Consider the following 17740-nt stretch of genomic DNA (forward strand, 5'->3'; position numbering starts at 1 on the left):
GCAGAGGAGGAAACAAGAGTGCTGTGTCTCCCATTGCCTCTTCCCTTAGTTTGAGGACTACGGGAAGGGAGTAGGTCTGCAAGGACTGTATCTGAAGCAGAGGTGGCAGAAGAGCTGGGTCAGCATGTGTGTGTGTTCATGTCAGCTGCATGGGAAGGTGCTCAGGCAGGACCAAGTGGATCAGGCTGCCCAGAGAAGTTGTGGATGCCCCATCCCTGGAAATGCCCAAGGTTGGGTGTGGCTATCTGGGCAGCCTGAGCTGGCAGGAAGTGTCATTGCCCATGGCAGGAGGTTGGAAATGGATGGCATTTCAGGTCCTTTCCAACCCAAACATTTCTAAAAGTCTGCTTTGTTGGCAAAGCAGAGGGAGAAAAAACCTGGGAGACTTATCAGGGTATGCACACCTTCCGAAACTTTGGTCAGGTTCTGCAGCACAGACAAGATGAAGGGTGAGGAAGAGTTCTTCCTTCCACTGCGTGTCTCAGGAACAGCCATTTACTTTGTTTTTCACTGTGTTCTCTGCCCAGTGGCTACTTCTGCCCTTTACAAACCATTTATTCTTTGGAAATCACAGATAGGATTGTAGAATGATTTACGCTGGAAAACCTTGAGATCACAAAGTCCAACTATCAGCTTCACCTACCAAGTCCCATCACTAACCCATGTCTCTTAGTGTCATGTTCACATGTCCCTTAAATACCTCCAAAGATGGTGACTCCACCACCATCCCAAGCTTCCCGTCCCAAAGCCTGCCCACCCTCTCCGTGAAGAAATTCCTCCAAATCCAATCTAAACTTACCCTGGCACAACTCAAGGCTGTTTCCTTGTGTCCTACCACTTGTCACCTGAGAAAGGAGATGGGCTGCCCCACTGTTGTCTCCTCTCACAGGGCACCGAGCTAAATGATGACCGCACACCCTCCAATGCCACCGTCACCACCACCTTCAATATCCTGGTCATTGACGTCAATGACAACGCGCCCGAGTTCAACAGCTCCGAGTACAGCGTGGCCATCCCTGAGCTGGCCCAGGTGGGCTTCGCACTGCCCCTCTTCATCCAGGTGCAGGACAAGGATGAGGTGAGCCAGCTCCTGCCACACATGGGTGATAGTGATTCATAGCATTCTTGGTAAAGCAGTATCCGGGTTGTCTGGGGGAGATGCAGGGAAGGATGAAGGTCAGTGATGAGGTACATGGTTGTACCCTGGTACCTGTTTTTTGCAGCTCTTATTGCAGTTCACTCCCTGGAGCACAGACGTGGAGTCTGCTTTAATGCATTGAGGCCACTGAGAGCCAGAAAATAGGATTGTGCAGGATGCTGATCCTTGCCTGCTACTGAGGGCTCCCCTCAGGCATTGCAAGGCTTCCTTTTGCCAGCCCTTTTTAGGAAAACAGAATTTCTGTTGGGCTCCTGGGGACCTCAGAGTCCCAACGGGACTTGTCCTGGCACTTCAGGTGAATTGAGTGGTATCAAAGAGGGATGCAGCATCTAGATCTTCCCTCACTCCCTAAAATAAAATGTGAAATCCCAGTAGGTTGATTGAAACGTGCATCTTCTAAGAAGCGGTGAATTAGCATTTGTGTCTGGAAGGCAGCGGTGGCCTTTGCTGGTTGCAGTGATGGACATGCTCTGCTCCAGCCCCCAGTGGGATTCGGCAAACCCTGTAAACCACACAAAATCCTGTTTTTTCACAAAAAGTGATTATGACACACAGTTAACAATCCACTCGTGACATGATGTCACCCCTTGGGAGTCCTGAGCTCAGCCCAAAGGGGGCAGAGGAGCTATTAGGCAGATAAAAAGATATTTTTTTCTTGAAAATGTCAATTATTAAGATATGGATATGACAGATGCTGAGTATAGTTTGGGAACAGAGCCACTGTTGTGCTTTCTGAGAGATGTCAGCAGATCCATGCTTGAGAGGCATTGTAATGCTCCTGTTTATGTCACAAGAATGAAGGATCTGTCATTATTTCTTGTTAAAAGCTCATTTTACTGGAGTCACTCCCATTCGAGGACTCACTCCAGCCTCTCAGCCTGGCTAATTTTAAAATGGGAGAATAAAAAATAGCCTTGAATTCCTGATAGGGTGAGCAAAAAATAGCTTCATTCTTTTGGCTCCTGGTGCATGCCTTAGACTTACTGAGATTTTCCTGAATGAATTTGGTGAGATTTTTGAAACTGCTGAGAGAGGATCTCTTGTACAGATGAGCTTTTACTCCACACGCTCATGGAGACCATCATGTTAGCACGACTTGCTTCTGACTATTATTTCCACTGGTAAGAGGTGCAGGAAAGCTCACCATGTCTCAAAGGGTTGGTAAAGAGGTGTCGTACAGGTCTTGTCCTTAAAATGCTGTGTGTGGGCTGCAGGCCCTTAAACACAAAGATGTTTTGTAACCAGGGCCACGTGGCATTCTTGAACTGTGGGGTTTGGGTCTGTCTTTCTTCTTGTGTACTGTACACCAGCTTAAATGATTGCTGTTTGCAAAGGTTAGATTAACCAATTCAGCAAAGCACTTCAGCAGGTATTTACATTGCACACAAGCCAGTACTTGAAAGCGTGTGCTTGATTTTCTCTTCGCATTGGAGTGCTCTTCTGCAGTGAGGCTGAGCTTGGCATCTCAGTGTACGCACATAGGGTGCCCCAAGGCAAAGCCTATTCCTCCCAGTCCATTCTTGGAAAGCTCCCAGCTTGCTGGAGGAATGGAGAAGGACAGCATCAAAAAAAAAGGGGACAGACTCTGTAGAAGGATCTGTTGTGACAGGACAAGAGGAAATGGTTTCAAACTAAAAGAGTCAAGATCTAGATTGGATATAAGAAAGAAGTTTTTTACAATAAGTGCAGTGAGGCACTGGCCCAAGTTGCCCTGAGAGGTGGTGATGCCTGAGACCTGCAGACACCCCAGGTCAGACTGTAAGGAGCTCTGACCTCCTGACGGAGCTGTAGGTGTCCCTGTTCATTGCAGGGGAGTTGGACCAGATAGGCTTTAAAGATCCCTACAGCTCTTATGATTCTATGGTATCCAGACATGAGTGCTTAATGCAACCATGTGACGCTCAACCCAGTGTGATCATCTGTAGTGGAAATGCTAAGTCATGGCTTGAGCCAGTGATTGAGCACCTGGTGGGAAGGCAGGGCCAACCCAGGGGATCTCAGGTGCATGCAGTGCAGCTGAATAACCAGAAGGAATGGAGCCAGGATCCACCCCTTCCCAGATCTCATTTAAGGGTTGGTGTTGGAGGGGAGGGTAACTCATCTTGTAGAGATCCCTGCCTCTGGGGGGGGGTATTACAGGCTTTCTGAAAGTAAGCAGTTTCTTTCTCTTATTTTGTAGCCATTGCTACTACTTGCTTTCTGTAACCTCAGAACTTGCTGCTCTGCTGTTTTACATTTTCCTTCTGAAGGAGCAATTAGGAGAAGTCATAGGGATGGTGACATCTCTCTCCCAGGCTTGGTTGCTCTCTACTTCAAGGTCATGCCTGGCTCAGCATTGGCTTGAGCAGGGCAGAGGAAGGAGGGCTGGGCTTTTTTTTTTTTTCTTTTTTCTTTTTTTTTTTTCCCAACCACTTCTGCTTCTTGTATTCTTTGTGGCTCATCAAAAACACTTGAATGCAGGAGAAAGTAGTGCACAGAGTTTGTGTGGTTCTGGAGCTAGCCTTCTGTGAACCAAAAAAAAAGCATTAACCTCTCTGCAACTGAGTTTCTCTTTCTGCCAGACAGGGAGAAAACCACTTGAATCCTTTTCCAAAGCCATTTGAGAGCTCTTTATAAAAATTTGTGCAAGTCTCCCAGGGTTTATGCTGAGCCTGTGTTGAAATGGACGCTACAGAAGACGTGTGTCTATTCATATGAATGCATTGGATTCTCCTCTCGCCTGTGTTGTGATAGATCAGCAGGAATTAATAAGTTGTTCTGAGACAGAAGGCTAACACCCTGGATTGCCCCTTTTTTTGTTGGAAAACGTGGGCTGAATACTTAGGGTGGGATTTTTGAAGCTATCCAGCTGCAGTCACGGCTTCTGTAAGCATGCATTGCCCAGGGCATGCCCTGTTGTAGCTTCCTTCACCTGTGCAAGGGATCTGACCAGGCTCAACAGTGCCAGCATCACTGCAAGGTCCATAGAAGTGTATTAAGAGAAGCAGCACACCAGAGAAACCAGCTCCTCTACCATGGCTTTCACTTGATTTTCCTTGCCACGGTTGAATGAAGAGGAAGAAAAGGGCAGAGACCGTATAGAGCACGAGTATGATGGGCTGACATTTGAAAATAATTTTTAAAGTTCTCCAAAAATAAGCATATTAAGGAAGATAGATGGGAAATGCATGAAAAGGAAAATATATATATATATATATATATATGTTTGGTTTTTTTTAGTATATACATATATATCTATCTCGAGGCAATGGGAATACGTGGTATTTGGTACATAAAGCTGCATTAGAGAGTTGCATGTGGGTACGGTATGTGCCCATGCGTGTGCAGGTGCAATATATGAATCATCCCAAGCATATATATGCATATGACAGACACACACGCTATAAATATGATCTACACAGCCAGGAATTGTAGGGGGGAATTGACGGCGCTTGAGTATTCTCTCCCAAAAGTGCCAGCTGCCAGTCGGGCTGAATTAGATTTCACAGAGGTTTCTGCAATACATGGAATTCACCAGCAAATTACCCTTAAAGAGGGAAAATCAATCATTTGGAGCAGAGATAAGCTGGAGGCAAGGCAGCCTCGGATTGATCCCGTCTGTGCAGGCGTGTGTGGAATCTGGGAGATATCTGGGGATGGAGCAGCTCCTGGGCAGCGGGCAGGAAACGCTGCTTGGGACAGGCAGATGGATGCAGGGAAGGGGATGGGAAGGTATTGGGATGATGTGAGGTGGGAAAAGTTTCGCTCTGGGCATCCTAAGAGATGCAGGGAACATGATGTCCCAGTGTTTGTGGCTAGAAAGCCTTTGGATGAGCTTTTGGTTCTGAGAGAGCAGTGGGTGCTAGGAGCGAGCACAGGGAGGCTATCCAGAGCGCTCAAGTGAAATGCCTCAGAGTGGGTGGAGAGAAACACCCTCTTTATATTTTCAAAGGCAAGATTAAGCATTACTTGTCCCTGCCTAGCTAGAACTGAGGCACAAGGTAGCCAAGCCATACAAAGAGGCACTAATTGCATTTTATTTGAAGAATTTCGGTTTTTTTCCTTCTTATTTTCCACCTCATCCACCCTGCTGAACTCTTAGCGTTTTTCTTTCTTTGCAAACTTGTCAGAATGAATGATATTAAGCACTCCTCGGCTTTCTGCCCCTGCCTGGAAGGTAGCTGCGAGGCAAACTGAAGTGATGCTGCTGCAGAAACAGAAGCTTTCTGTTCTGGGAACACCACCTGAGCTAGGGCAGTGTTTCTGCATTCTCCTGATCCTAGAAGAGGGGGAATGCATGCACAGGGCTGTATTTGGGGCTGATCAGCCTCCCAAAAACCAGGTATTGACACCAGGTTGATGCCAGCACCACGGCAGCAGGAATGCGACTATTACACGCTCTGAGGAGCAAGTACACGGGGAACAAAGTGATAATTATGCACAACAGCGGCTACAATTGTCTTTAGCTGAATTGGCGTTAAATTTCCATCAGTGCGGCGCTGAGTACGGCCACAGAGAGGTCAAGTGGGGGAAAGGAAGATCAGTGCTGTGTGTCTGAGCATCCTACGCCACATCTGAGCATCCTGTGCCACTGTAGCCATGAGCCCTGGAGGACCTTTGCCTGCTTGGGATAGCAGTGCTTATTTTGCTCTTTGCAGTCATCTTGGCCCTGTTGTTCTCTCTGGGTGGCAGGGAGGAAGGGGGTGAGGGATTTGAGAAACGTGTGGAAAAATCTCTGGAGCGGGGCACCAGTGGCGGCATGGGCTGAGCCAGCCCCTTCTGCTGGGCAGCTGATAACAATTTGAATATTCAGATTTGCTTTCAGCCATCCGCAGGGGGCTCGCAGACTCCAGGAACCAGGAGCAAGAAAAGCAGCATGGGGGCCGAAACCAAAAAAAGTAAATAGTGGAATAAATGTATAAGCAGACCTGGCAGCAGCCTTCCCAACAGGCAGGCGTTCTCCCCTTCCCCAGAGCTCACATGGGGAGACTGAGGCACTCGAGTGGCTGGTAATTAGGGACGGCAGTATCTGGAGCCTGATCTCCCTCCCCAGCCGGAATTAATCCACCTAGCTCCCTCCCTGCAAGTGTTTGGATTTCTTTTGATGTTTCAACTTTTATCTCGTGCCTCCAACAAACTTGCTCCTTGCCAGATTCCAAGAAAATCCCTTGCATCTCCCTGTCACCAGAACGTGCTTTTGCATAGGGACCCTGAGAGAGGCCGGGGACACGTGGAGGAGATGCAGTGCACCTTGCACAGGGTGCTGAGGAATGCTGCCCTGTTGAGGGGAGAAGGGCCAGCTGGGATGTTGCATGTGCCAGCAGCTTTTGGTGGTCACAGTCAGCTAGTTTTTGCTATTAGTGCCCCTTCGTGCATTTAATTGCTGCCTTTTTTTTGCTAGAAGGGAGGTCACTCGAGGAAAATTAGCAATTCGGCTACAGTAACTCCTAGACTCACTCTGTAGGGCTGACCAGTGGGAAGGGGTGGTGCTCCCATAAGGGGTCCTGCAGTGTTGCAGGCATGCTCTACCAGTGGGACTATGGAAGAGGGGTGTACAGGTCCCATCTGGGGCTAAAGGGACAGGCAGCTGTGCTGTGACACCCCAGAGTGGGATGCAGCGTTATACCTAGGTCTCAAAAGGCTAAAAGGGATTTCCCTTCTAGCTTTGCCCTGGACAGTTTTATACCAGGAATGCGTTTCATTCACACGCACAGAGGTCTTCTGTGAAAGCACATAAAAAGAAGACTTGCAGTATTTGCATGCACTGCATGTCCAGCAAACATCTTAAAACCCAAATGAATTCTTAAGGCCAGTGCTGAGCTATGCAAGCAACTGACCAACCATCCTCTTTCTACTGCCAGGGCCCCAACAGTGTGTTTGAGGTCTACCTGGTGGGCAACAACTCCAACCACTTCATCATCTCACCCACGTCCATCCAGGGGAAGGCAGACATCCGTGTCCGTGTGGCTGTGCCGCTTGACTTCGAAACCATCCCCCGCTACGAGTTCTCGGTAAGGGAGCAGGAAGGGCAGGGAGATGGGGCATAGAATGTTGAGGTCGGGAGGAGGAAGTAGTTTTCTGCATGAAAAAAATTAAAAAAGAAAAGAATGGAATTCACAGAAGCTCCAATAAAGAGGAGAGGTGATGGTCTCAAGTTGTTCCAGAGAAGGTTCGGGTTGGAAACAGCAGTGATGCACTGGCACAGGGCTACCTAGGGGGGTGTTCCAGGGATGCAGAGATATCACACTGAGGGATGTGGGCAACGGACACGTGAGGGTGGGCTGGGGTTGGGCTGGGTGAGCTGAGAGGACTTTTACAACACGAATTGTGATTCTACAGTTCTAAGGTTCAGTTCTCTCCATGCAGCTCTTTGCAAATGAGAGCATCCCAGAGCATGTTGGCTTCGCACGTGTGAAGATCAACCTCATCAACGAGAACGACAATCGTCCGGTCTTCAGCAAGGCCCTCTACAATGTCAGCCTTCCAGAGAACGCCACCGTGGGCACAACTGTGCTCCAGGTCCATGTGAGTAGAAGCATCCCTGCTGCAAATCCCATGTGTGGCAAGGAAATAGGGGTCTGCTGTGCTAAGGGTGGAAAGAGAGGGGAAGAGCTGCATGAGATGTGTAGGTTAAAGATGGAGATGTGGAGGAGGAGATAGTGGTCTTTTCCAACTTTAATGATTCTACGATTCTAAGATCATCTAGTCCAACCATCAAACCCATAGAGATGCTGGTGTTCTTCTGGAATGGGAAATATCCTCAGTGTGATGCACTGGGTGCATTGCTGCTGCTGTTCTATAGTCATAGCTCCTGCATGCCACCCAGAGAAGAAAAGCCCTGACAAAAGGGCTCGGTGTGTAAGTGTGTTTACTCTACAAACAGATGGTGTGAAACTGCATAGAGCCCCCGAGCTGTTCCCATCTGACAGTTATTAATATTTCAAGCAGATGTTTAGCTAGTTGGGCCGTCAGGCACTGAACAATGAGGCTGTTACTGCCGCTCCTCTTTCCCCAACTTCCAGCTCTGCCAGCATTTCAGAGCACACGCAGAACCGCCCGGAGTCGAATCCTCTGTGATAAATCAGAATGGATGCAATTAGTGCTGAAACCCAGCTTGCCCTCCCAGCTGATCCCAAACTTTTCACAGCCCTCCTGCTGCAGGATGCTTGGCTTTCCTGCAGGCTTCCCAAAATGTCCCATGCGCTGCAGGCATGCTGGTCGGGAGGATGCTGCCACTGAAAGCCTGTTTGCTAACTATGAAATTCCTTCTTTCATTTTTTTCTTTCCATTTTTCCTTGCTCAGTGTGGTATTTACCCACAGGGTTAGGCACTGGGAAGTGCCCCTTTGCGCAGTGCAGGTCTGGTACACAGCTGCAAACAGAAAGGGGAGGAAAAAAAGGCAGAAGCAGACTTCATTTGCAATGACAAATGGCCATTTGTCTCTGCAGCATTTCACCTCGTAATGCTGCTGACAGCAGAGAAACATTGCCTGCTACACGTGTAAATCAGCTGTAAAACAACGCGACATGCAGGTACAGGGTCAGCTCTGTGTCCCTGCAGGTCCTTGGGCACAACCCAGCCCTTTTCCCATGTTATGCAGTCCTGTCCGCCCTCTAAGACTCTGGCCCGCTCTCCATTCTCCGTTCCGCATCCTCTCCTCTCCCTGCCCATCCATCCATCTGTCCATCTGTTCAGTCCCATCCAGGAGATGCATTTATCATACAGATGCAGGGAGCTTCTTGCTTGTAGGAGAACATCTGGAATGGCTCCACATCTCTGAGGGGTAGGGGCAGGGTGCTGGGAGAGCTCCTTGAGCTTCTTCGCCTTGAAGCTCTGCCCTAGATACCAGCAGATATTGAAATATTATTTTTTTTTCTGAAACAACTGGCCATGAAACCTTTTAATAACGTAACTGAAAAGGTCAGAGAGAGAATTTCACACTTCTTGAGCAAGCAGGCAGCCGGTATATAACTTCATGCCCTCCAGGAACAAGAGGCACTGAGAGCATATGCTGCACCCTGAACTAACCAGGGTGCACAACCCCCCTCACCAAGCACTGCCAGCAGCTGGTGGTGGCTCCTGATACAAAGGAGTGGGCTGGTGGTCCTGAGACAGGCAGGGTGTCCATCTGATGCACTGGGGCTGGAGATGACCCATGTGGGGCTCTTCTGGGTCATGGGGAGGGGCTGGCACCAGGTGGAGCATTCAGCTAGAAGTGTTTTGGGGTGAGGAGGCTATGGAAATGGGGTCTGCCTTGGGATCCCAAAGGCTCCAGTGAGAGGAGTGGGAGCTCAGCATCACCTGCAGTCCTGTGAGTGTGCAGGCGTGTGCTGTATGATCAACTGCTGTTCTGTTTGCTGGAACTGCAGGGCTGGGGAATGTGACAGAGACCCTGTGGGGGGCAGGAGTTAGTTAAGGGGCAGGAGGTCTCCTTAAGCCTCTCGTATCCTACAGATCTACAGCATACGGTCCTTCTGGAAAGCATTGATAACCTAAATCATTAAAGCCCAAACAAACATTAACCAAGGCAATGCCTCTGATTTGTCTCAAATGGCATGGAGAAAAGCAGTTCTCCAGGGAAATGTGAGAAGCAGTCCCACCCCCAGACCCCACTTTGCTCCTTTGCCCCAGAGATGTGCTGCAGCCCCTCCAGAGCATCCCCACATCCTGCAGAGCTCGGCCCCTCTTTGCCACCATGTTTCCCTAGGAGAAACCTTGTTAGTAAGAGCCTAATGAAGTAAATGTGCTAATTAACCTTCCATTACTCTCCTCATTAAAGCAACCTTTAATTTGCTTGGCAAAGTTTCTCTCCTTCACCACCCAGCTGTCAGTTTGCTGCTGCCGCTTCGATCTCTCTTTGGCCTCGCATCAGGGATGGAAAAATCGATCCCACCCTGCTTTTCCTCCCCTTCTTTCCACCCAGCTGTGAACACCAGTCGACACGAAAGTAATAGCATGGTTTTCCCACCCTGGGCATCAGTATGCACCTATTTAACATGCAAATCGCCTTCTCAATCAGCAGCGAGCCTGCCCTGGGCCCCTTCCATCCGCTGGGCTAGCATGGTCCCATTCTGGGGCACCACCTGCACTGTGAAGCCTTTGAGGCAGGCCTGGTGATAGGTGGGATCTGCTGGCTTAGGGTGAAATGCTTGGGCAGTGCTTGCATGGCTTCGGTGAGGATGCTAGGTGATAAAGAGAGGCAATGTCAGCCCCATCCCTCCCCGTTAGCATCCCAATCAATTCCGTTATTCTTCAGCCCCATGTTCTCCTGCTCCAGCTGTGCTTAAACAGAGCAAAATCATGTCCAATTTCCCTGTCGCTTGGAGGAAAATTGAATCCTTTATCTGTGAGAAGAGAGGAAAGCTGCAAATGCACCAAACAATAAATAGTTAAATAATCAAAGCAGGCAATTCCAAATTGCCTGGAAAGTTAAACATGAGCAGCTTTTCTTCTTCTTGCCTGCCTTTTTTTTTTTTTTTTTTTTTTTGTAAACCTGCTCACACTCCTTGTTCCTTTCAAATATTCTCCTCGATTTGGCTCTGTAAATACAGGGCAGGGAGGAGGGGGTTTCCAGGTAGCAGTGTGATTGACGGATCTGAAGCCCTCGTCTTTCTGTCAGGGACCAGTGCTCTCTGGCTGTGTTTATCTCTTTAATCTAAATATCAATCCGTGAGACTGAAATGGGGTGGAATAGGAATCATGACAGCTGAGGAGAGAGACACTTATTGCAGCTCTTGCAGCCGCGCCGTGGCCTGATGGAGCTGTCAGGATAAATGCACAGCTTCAAAGTGCAGAGGTGGCAAAAACCAAAGCTCAGCCCCAAATGGGGACAGTCAAAGCAGCAAAATAGCATCCCCTGGTGATGCATGGGCACAGGCTGCCCAGGGAGATGGGGGTGTTTATGTCCATAGAAGTGTTCCAGAGCCTTGAAGATGTGGAACTGAGAGATTTAGGCAATGGACAGGTGGATTTAGACTGGGTGACTTGAGAAAGCTTTTCCAAGCTTATGATTCTATGGTTTTATGATTCTAAGGGATGCTTGAGAAGCATCTGTAAGCTGCTCAATAGAAGCTGGAGTGGTGTCCTGGGGTTCAGCCCATTGGCCCTGGACAACATTCTTCATGCTGACTGAGGGTCATCTCCCTTGCAATCCCTCTGCCTCTTGTTCATGTATTCTTGGCTTGCTGCCCCTGGCTAAACAGCAGAATTCCCTCTGTATGTGGCTTCGCTTCGCTCTTGGAGCAATCATGCATCCAGTGTGGGGGTGACTTCCACCCATCCCTTGTGCTCATCAGCCCTGGGTGAGATGGGGCTGTAGGCAGTGGGAGAGCTCCTTGGAACATTTTAGAGAGGAATGGGTATTTATATTTTTTGCGTTGGACTTTGACCTTAATTCCTTCCATTTTGCTGGGCTGTAAAATTCATTAGGGACCTAACAGCAAAGCGATTGAGATGTCAGCCAGGCAATTGCGCGGTTATTTAATCTATCAGATGTGCGGCTTGCCATTTAGGTGGACAACAAGTGAATATGAAATCGATATGCTTCATTAGTGGAGGACTCTGTCGTACATGACCTGGTGCTGCGCTGGGCTTGGTGCCACTTTGTAGTGGGACAGGGGCACAAAACATGGCACTAAGCCCCTTGCCCAAGGTCTGTTTCCACCCTGAGGTGCTGTAGGGTGTCACCTCGACCCGTGCTCCCCGGACACTAAATGACGGCCACCCAGGCAAGTGTTAACCTGGCCGACGAGGCACTGCTGCTGTTAGAAAACACAATCAGTGAGACAGGAGGAGAGGTGGGAAGGCTCTGCTGTTCACAGGGGGGTTGATTGGCTATTTTTCTCCCCCTGGAGCCCTTTGGGGTCGTTAGTGTCAATTGAAGCCCTGCTCGGGGCAGCTGGGCATCTCCCTCTCCTCACCCCCAGCCCTAATCACGGCTGCGGCACAGCAATGCTGCCTGATTGCTGCCTCCCACCGGGCCGGGGAAACAGCAGCTGCCAGAGCAGTCTCCACTTGGGGAAGTTGTGCATTAAGCAGGTTTTCCACCAGTTCTCTTTATCCTGCTTTGCAGCCCGGTGGTTACTTCTCATGGAAACTCTGTGTGTTATCTGTCTCTCCTCCCCATCCCAAATCACATCACAGTGCAGGATATGCCAGAGCATGGTTTCTCTTCCCTTTTTCTCTGGAAAATCAGGATCTGACGATTGCTTTGAAGAAGAGTTGCTTGTTCTTTAGCAAGTGGTTTCAGAATTGGGCAGGAGGACGTGCCATGCCGGTCCCTGTCCCTGTGCCAGGAGGCAAGAAGCACGGCCGGTCACTTGCTGCCCTGACAGCTTTCTGATGTCAGGTAATTGCTTTCCTGCTACGACTCTTTTAAGCAGCGAGCTCCTGGCCAAAGCAATTTGTTCTCCATCAATTTTTATTTCCTGGATCCTCAGTAAGGGCAGGGGGGAAACAAAGGTAGCAGAGGAGCAGTGACCCACCGTAGCAGCCCAACAATACCTGTCTCATCCCTCTGCCATCCCAGTGCAAATCGTCCAGAGTTGGGAAGGGCGTGCCACTCCCAACTGCTCGACCCTTAGGCAGGTTTTAGTTGATTGGGATGATTTTGGGGTAGAGACCCAAATAGATACGTACAGCTATTTCTCTGAGCGTGTGCCCCACTCATCAAGCAGAGCTGCTGCAAGCAGAGTTAATCTCAAGCAGTTTAAGGAGTCATTCAGTGGGGCTCAGCGGATGATGAATGTCGAAACCATTACAAGCAAAGCACTGGGGCTCCATGGAGCTGTTTAAAAATGAATTCTCCCATGTAAATTTCTGCTCCATCAATCCTTATGACATGTCAAACATTGCTATTGTTTCCCGAACAAATTGCACGACATGCCCTTTCCTGCAGATCCGCGCAGGAGAGCAGAACTGCCTGTTTGGGAGGTGGGAAGGATGCTCATGGGATAAAAGGGAGATGTGGGAATACTTGCATGCAGGATGGAGAGCGGTGCTTGGGGCTGACGAGCTGTGCAGCAACATAGAGCAGCATCCCTGCAGCTCAAGGAATGAATGGATTCTTGGGTTAGCCCAGCTGCCTCTTCCCAAGACTCTCCCTGAGTTTTGCCACCTAAATGCATTTTGGAGAAGAGCACCACACTGGTGACAGCTCACAAAAGCACAGCTACAGACCTGTGCTTCCATCCTGCCCTTTGCAGGCTCCAGTGGGCAAATCCCCTCTTAATATTCTGGGCAGGAGGCGAGCAGCTGCAAAAGCCGTTTGATGGCTGCTTGAGGTGGAGCCCCAGGAAACTTCCAGCCAGATACTTCTCCTCCTCCCTCTCTTTCTCCTTCTCCCTGCCTGCAGTTGGGGACTGACGCACTGGAAACACTGGACATCAGCACTGTGGCACTGGGATCAGCCCGCAAAGGCATCAGGGCTTTGGATCTTCTCGCACCGCACAGCTCCGTGCTGACCTTCTCTTCACCTTCCTCCTTCCCTATATTTTTTTAGTCCGGCAGCAGAAAATTACACTTTCCCGGCGTTGTCTGTCACTGCAATAAGCACTTACAAGTGCAATCGCACGGGGCCAAATGAAGGGAATTAGTTTTGCCCATGCTTTGTGGCACTGGCAGGTTCCCTGTAAATCATTATCTCATCACCACCAACCCAGGTGCGTGGAAAATGCCTTTCTCGTCCCAAGCGTTTAGGGATTAATGGGTCCTAGGTTACGGGAGCAAAAATGATGTCTGGAAAAAAGACACACTCTGCTCCTGGGTAGGGTGTCTTTGGGCTGATTTGCTCAGTTTTGCTGAGTGCAGTGCGCATAAAAATTAAAGCACACCTTAGCTATGGAGAAGCAAATCAGCAAAATGGGTAGGTCTGAAAGGATGGCTCCAGCAGGACATGCTTTGGCTGAGGCAAAGCACCAGGGATTTACCAGCTGAGAAGCTTCTGGGGAGAAAATGAAGGAATTCAGGCAAATTTTCACACCATGGCATGAAAGGTATGGGGAGGTGAGGCAGTTGGGTGTACTCAAACTCCTGCTCTGCTGATGATGGTACCCAAGGCCATCAGTAAATCAGGAGGGTTTCAGGAGCAGGTTGTGCTCCGTGCCAGTCCTAAAATACAGCCTTCTGATGGTATCTGGACGTAAAATGTGTCTCTGACCCTGCTTCTCAGAGTCTGGTTGGAGTCTAAGTAGTCCAGACAGGACTTGATTTAGAAAATATTGGGGGGGGTGGGAGGGGGAGAAAAAAAAAGATGTAGTTTTGGACTCTTATTCCACTTCCTTCATCTAAATACAAAGTTTTCTGGTCATCTTTTTCTTGCCTCCGTTCATGCATATTTTATATATTCATTAGAGAAAAGACTTTAAAACATACATAAATCTCGTCTCACTCCTCTGGAGCTGACAAACTGTGCCTTGCATACCTCGCCTGGAGGCAAAGCCTTCCAGTGGCAAAGCCTTGCAGGATTTGGGCTTCCCAGGTCATCCTTCTTCTCCTGTGCCTATTTTGTGGCTTTCTGATTAGGATTTCTCTCCCCTGTGGAAATGGAGCTGCTCACAGCAGACAGCTCTTTTCTTCTCTGTTTTCTTTAAAATCTCATCTGCCTTCATGCACTCTTTCCACGTCAGCTCAGCATGGCAGTGAAAGGCAGCAGGCATAATGTTTTGGGGAATAGCACTGAGCACTCTTGCTGGACGGATGCTATCTGCAGCAGGTGGCCGGTCAGAAATTCCCCCAGAAATTGGGCAAGCCCCAACAGTCCAAGTCTGGATCCATTGGGTATTGAACAGCAGTGAACAACGTAGGTAGGAAGGAGCAGGTAAAAGGGGGGGGAAGAAGAAGCTGATGCTTGCCTGTCTGCTCTGGAGGGCTGCTGGAGGCAGTGCCTTCTGTGGGTGCTCCTGGAAGGGGCAGGAGCTGGGCTGAGCAGCCACCAGCCTACCCTGAAGCCACGTCATCTGGGAAGGCATGAAACTTCCCGAGGTGTGAATATAAATTAAGCTTTCTGTGAGTTGTGATGGGTTCACTGGTGTGTGCAATTCCCAGAAGTAGCATTATTTGCTAACTAACTTTTGATTTTTTTTCAGGCAACTGACAATGATGTGGGCAGCTATGGGAAAGTCAGTTATTTCTTCAGCGATGACCCCGATCGGTAGGTGTGGTTGAACCACTGGGGTAAGGGTGCTTATCCAAAATTTGGAGATTAACATCTCACCGTCTCCAGCATGTGGTCACCGAGGCTTTCACCTCTTTCCTGTCCCCCCCCAGTTTTTCACTGGACAAGGACACGGGTGTGATCCTGCTGATAGCCCGACTGGACTTTGAGACCATGCAGCGCTACACGCTGACTGTCATTGCACGGGATGGTGGCGGCGAGGAGACAGCAGGGCGCATCAGGATCAACGTCCTGGATGTCAATGACAACGTGCCCACCTTCCAGAAGGAGGCATACCTGGGGGCATTGCGAGAGAACGAGCCCTCTGTCACCCAGGTGGTCCGTCTCCGGGTGAGGGACAGCCGGGGCCAAGTCCCCATTCAGCACCACTCCCTGCATGGCCAGTGCAGCATCTGTGCTCACCCTTCTCTTCTGTCTATGTAGGCATCTGATGAGGACTCCCCTCCAAACAACCAGATCACCTACAGCATCGTGCAGGCATCTGCCTTCCGCGAGTACTTTGACATCACGGTATCAGAAGGATATGGAGGTAAGCGCTGCTGTTGAGAGAGATGACAAGAGGACAGCAGGTTGGGTGGTGACAACAGGATGTCCCCCACTTTGTGCTGAGCCTCCCACCTCACATCCTTTCAGTGATAAGTGTGAATCACCCCCTCGACTATGAGCAGATAGCCAATGGGGTCATCTACCTGACCGTGATGGCCAAGGACGCTGGTAACCCGCCACTCAACAGCACTGTCCCCGTCACCATCGAGGTGTTTGTAAGTACAATGCAAACCTGATGATGGGGACAGATGGCAGGTGGAGCTGGGGCATCACCTCAGCCCCCACTGAGCAGTGTGAACACACCTGCCTTTTACAATAGAAAGAAAACGAGAAGGAGGTGTTTGACAACAGCACTTCGGGAAAAAAGAGACATGAAAAGGCAGAACAAGAGCTAGTGGGGAGGGAGGCAATTTTTTTTCCTCCTTTGCTTGTTGGTTTTTAATAAAGAAGTCAAACTCGCCTTGTAGATCTCCCATTAGGGGACAATACGCTTTGTAGAGGGAGCTGCCGAGTCAGAACTAATAGTGCGCGGCGCCGAGATCCAGGGAAATATCACTGCTAATAAGCTGCCGCTGCGCTCACTGCCACTGCTGTCCTCACTGGGGCGATGAGCCGGCAACAGGAAGCGTGCAAAGGATGGGGGTCTGCAGAAATCTGCAAAGCTGATGATGGAGTGCATGGGGTCTGGTTGGGCATTTCTCCCCCACCACTGGCTTTGCCCTGTGACAGTCACCCCACGCTCCACGAGGATGGATGCAGTTTCCACATTGCCCTCGGAGAAGGCACAGGGAATGCTGAGTGATGCTCCAGCTGATTACAGACCACTTGCTTCCCGAAATGGGAGCAGAGGATGGCAATTCAATTACGGTGCAATAGGCGTCACTGGCACGTGAAATTGCCTTGAATATCCAGTTTGGTGGCAGCAGGAGCAGCTGAGCCTACTGGCCCATCAGCAGCCTCCATGAAGAAAATGTCTCTGGAACAGCCCCAGGAAAGTGACAAAATCCACACAGTGCTTTAATATCCTGGTTGCTCCACCATTCCCTTTATGGGCTATTAGATTTGGTGTTTAGACCCCCTCTATCCTTAGCCCTAATCCCACCTTCCTTACACTGTTTCCTTGAGTTGGCAGTGTGATACGAGCACCTGTATCTGCACTGTACCTCTTCACCCACAGTGCCTTTGTCCCAGCCAGCCTCTTGCCTTTCTTTTTGCTGTAGGATGAGAATGACAACCCACCGACCTTCAGCAAGCCTTCTTACGTGATAGCCATCATGGAGGACATCATGGCAGGTATGAAATACAGCTTCTTCTCTAGCCATTCTGGAGGGCCCTGGGGGTCGCATAGTCACCTGGGAATCCCACAGCTATCCTGGGGTACACAAATGTTTGTTGGGGAGGTGAGGAGCCAAGTCCTTGAGCCAATGAGCAGTGGGGCAGGTGCCTCCTCCAACCCTCATTTCTGCCCCTGCAAGGTGCTACCGTGCTGTTCCTCAATGCCACAGACTTGGACCGGTCCAGGGAGTATGGGCAGGAGTCAATCATCTACTCCCTGGAGGGCTCCTCTCATTTTCGGATCAACGCTCGCTCGGGTGAGCCTTCATCCACACACTAACTCTTTTCCATTCAGTCTAGTCCCTTTTTTCCCCAGTTTTCTTCCCTATTGTTTTTCCCCTTTCACTCTTCCTTCCTCCTTCCCCTTAGCCTGCTTATGGAAAACACGATGTAAGGGAGTCACCAAATTTCAGTCCCCAAGGTTGGTCACTGTGAAACTTTTGAGAGAGGCCCCAACAGAAGGTTGTGATGCTTGAGGAAAGGCTGGCAGTTTGACTGCAAGGGCTTATTTTAGCTCAGGAGATGCTGTCTGCCCTTCCTCGCTGACA

The 17740-nt window shown here is 49.6% G+C and overlaps 1 protein-coding gene across 1 annotated transcript in view; it reads left to right on the forward strand.

Annotated features, from left to right (window-relative positions):
* CDH23 (cadherin related 23) overlaps positions 1–17740 on the forward strand; it is a 128426-nt gene that overhangs the window by 72580 nt on the left and 38106 nt on the right. The window contains exons 11-19 of the mRNA XM_052676613.1: positions 890–1078; positions 7000–7149; positions 7505–7663; positions 15223–15287; positions 15404–15641; positions 15735–15840; positions 15945–16072; positions 17078–17150; positions 17333–17449. Coding sequence (XP_052532573.1) covers positions 890–1078; positions 7000–7149; positions 7505–7663; positions 15223–15287; positions 15404–15641; positions 15735–15840; positions 15945–16072; positions 17078–17150; positions 17333–17449 — 1225 coding nt within the window. The remainder of the gene's footprint in view (positions 1–889; positions 1079–6999; positions 7150–7504; positions 7664–15222; positions 15288–15403; positions 15642–15734; positions 15841–15944; positions 16073–17077; positions 17151–17332; positions 17450–17740) is intronic.

Source organism: Tympanuchus pallidicinctus, unplaced genomic scaffold (genome assembly GCF_026119805.1).
Source record: "Tympanuchus pallidicinctus isolate F22 unplaced genomic scaffold, pur_lepc_1.0 scaffold16, whole genome shotgun sequence".
NCBI classification, from domain to species: Eukaryota; Metazoa; Chordata; class Aves; order Galliformes; family Phasianidae; genus Tympanuchus; species Tympanuchus pallidicinctus.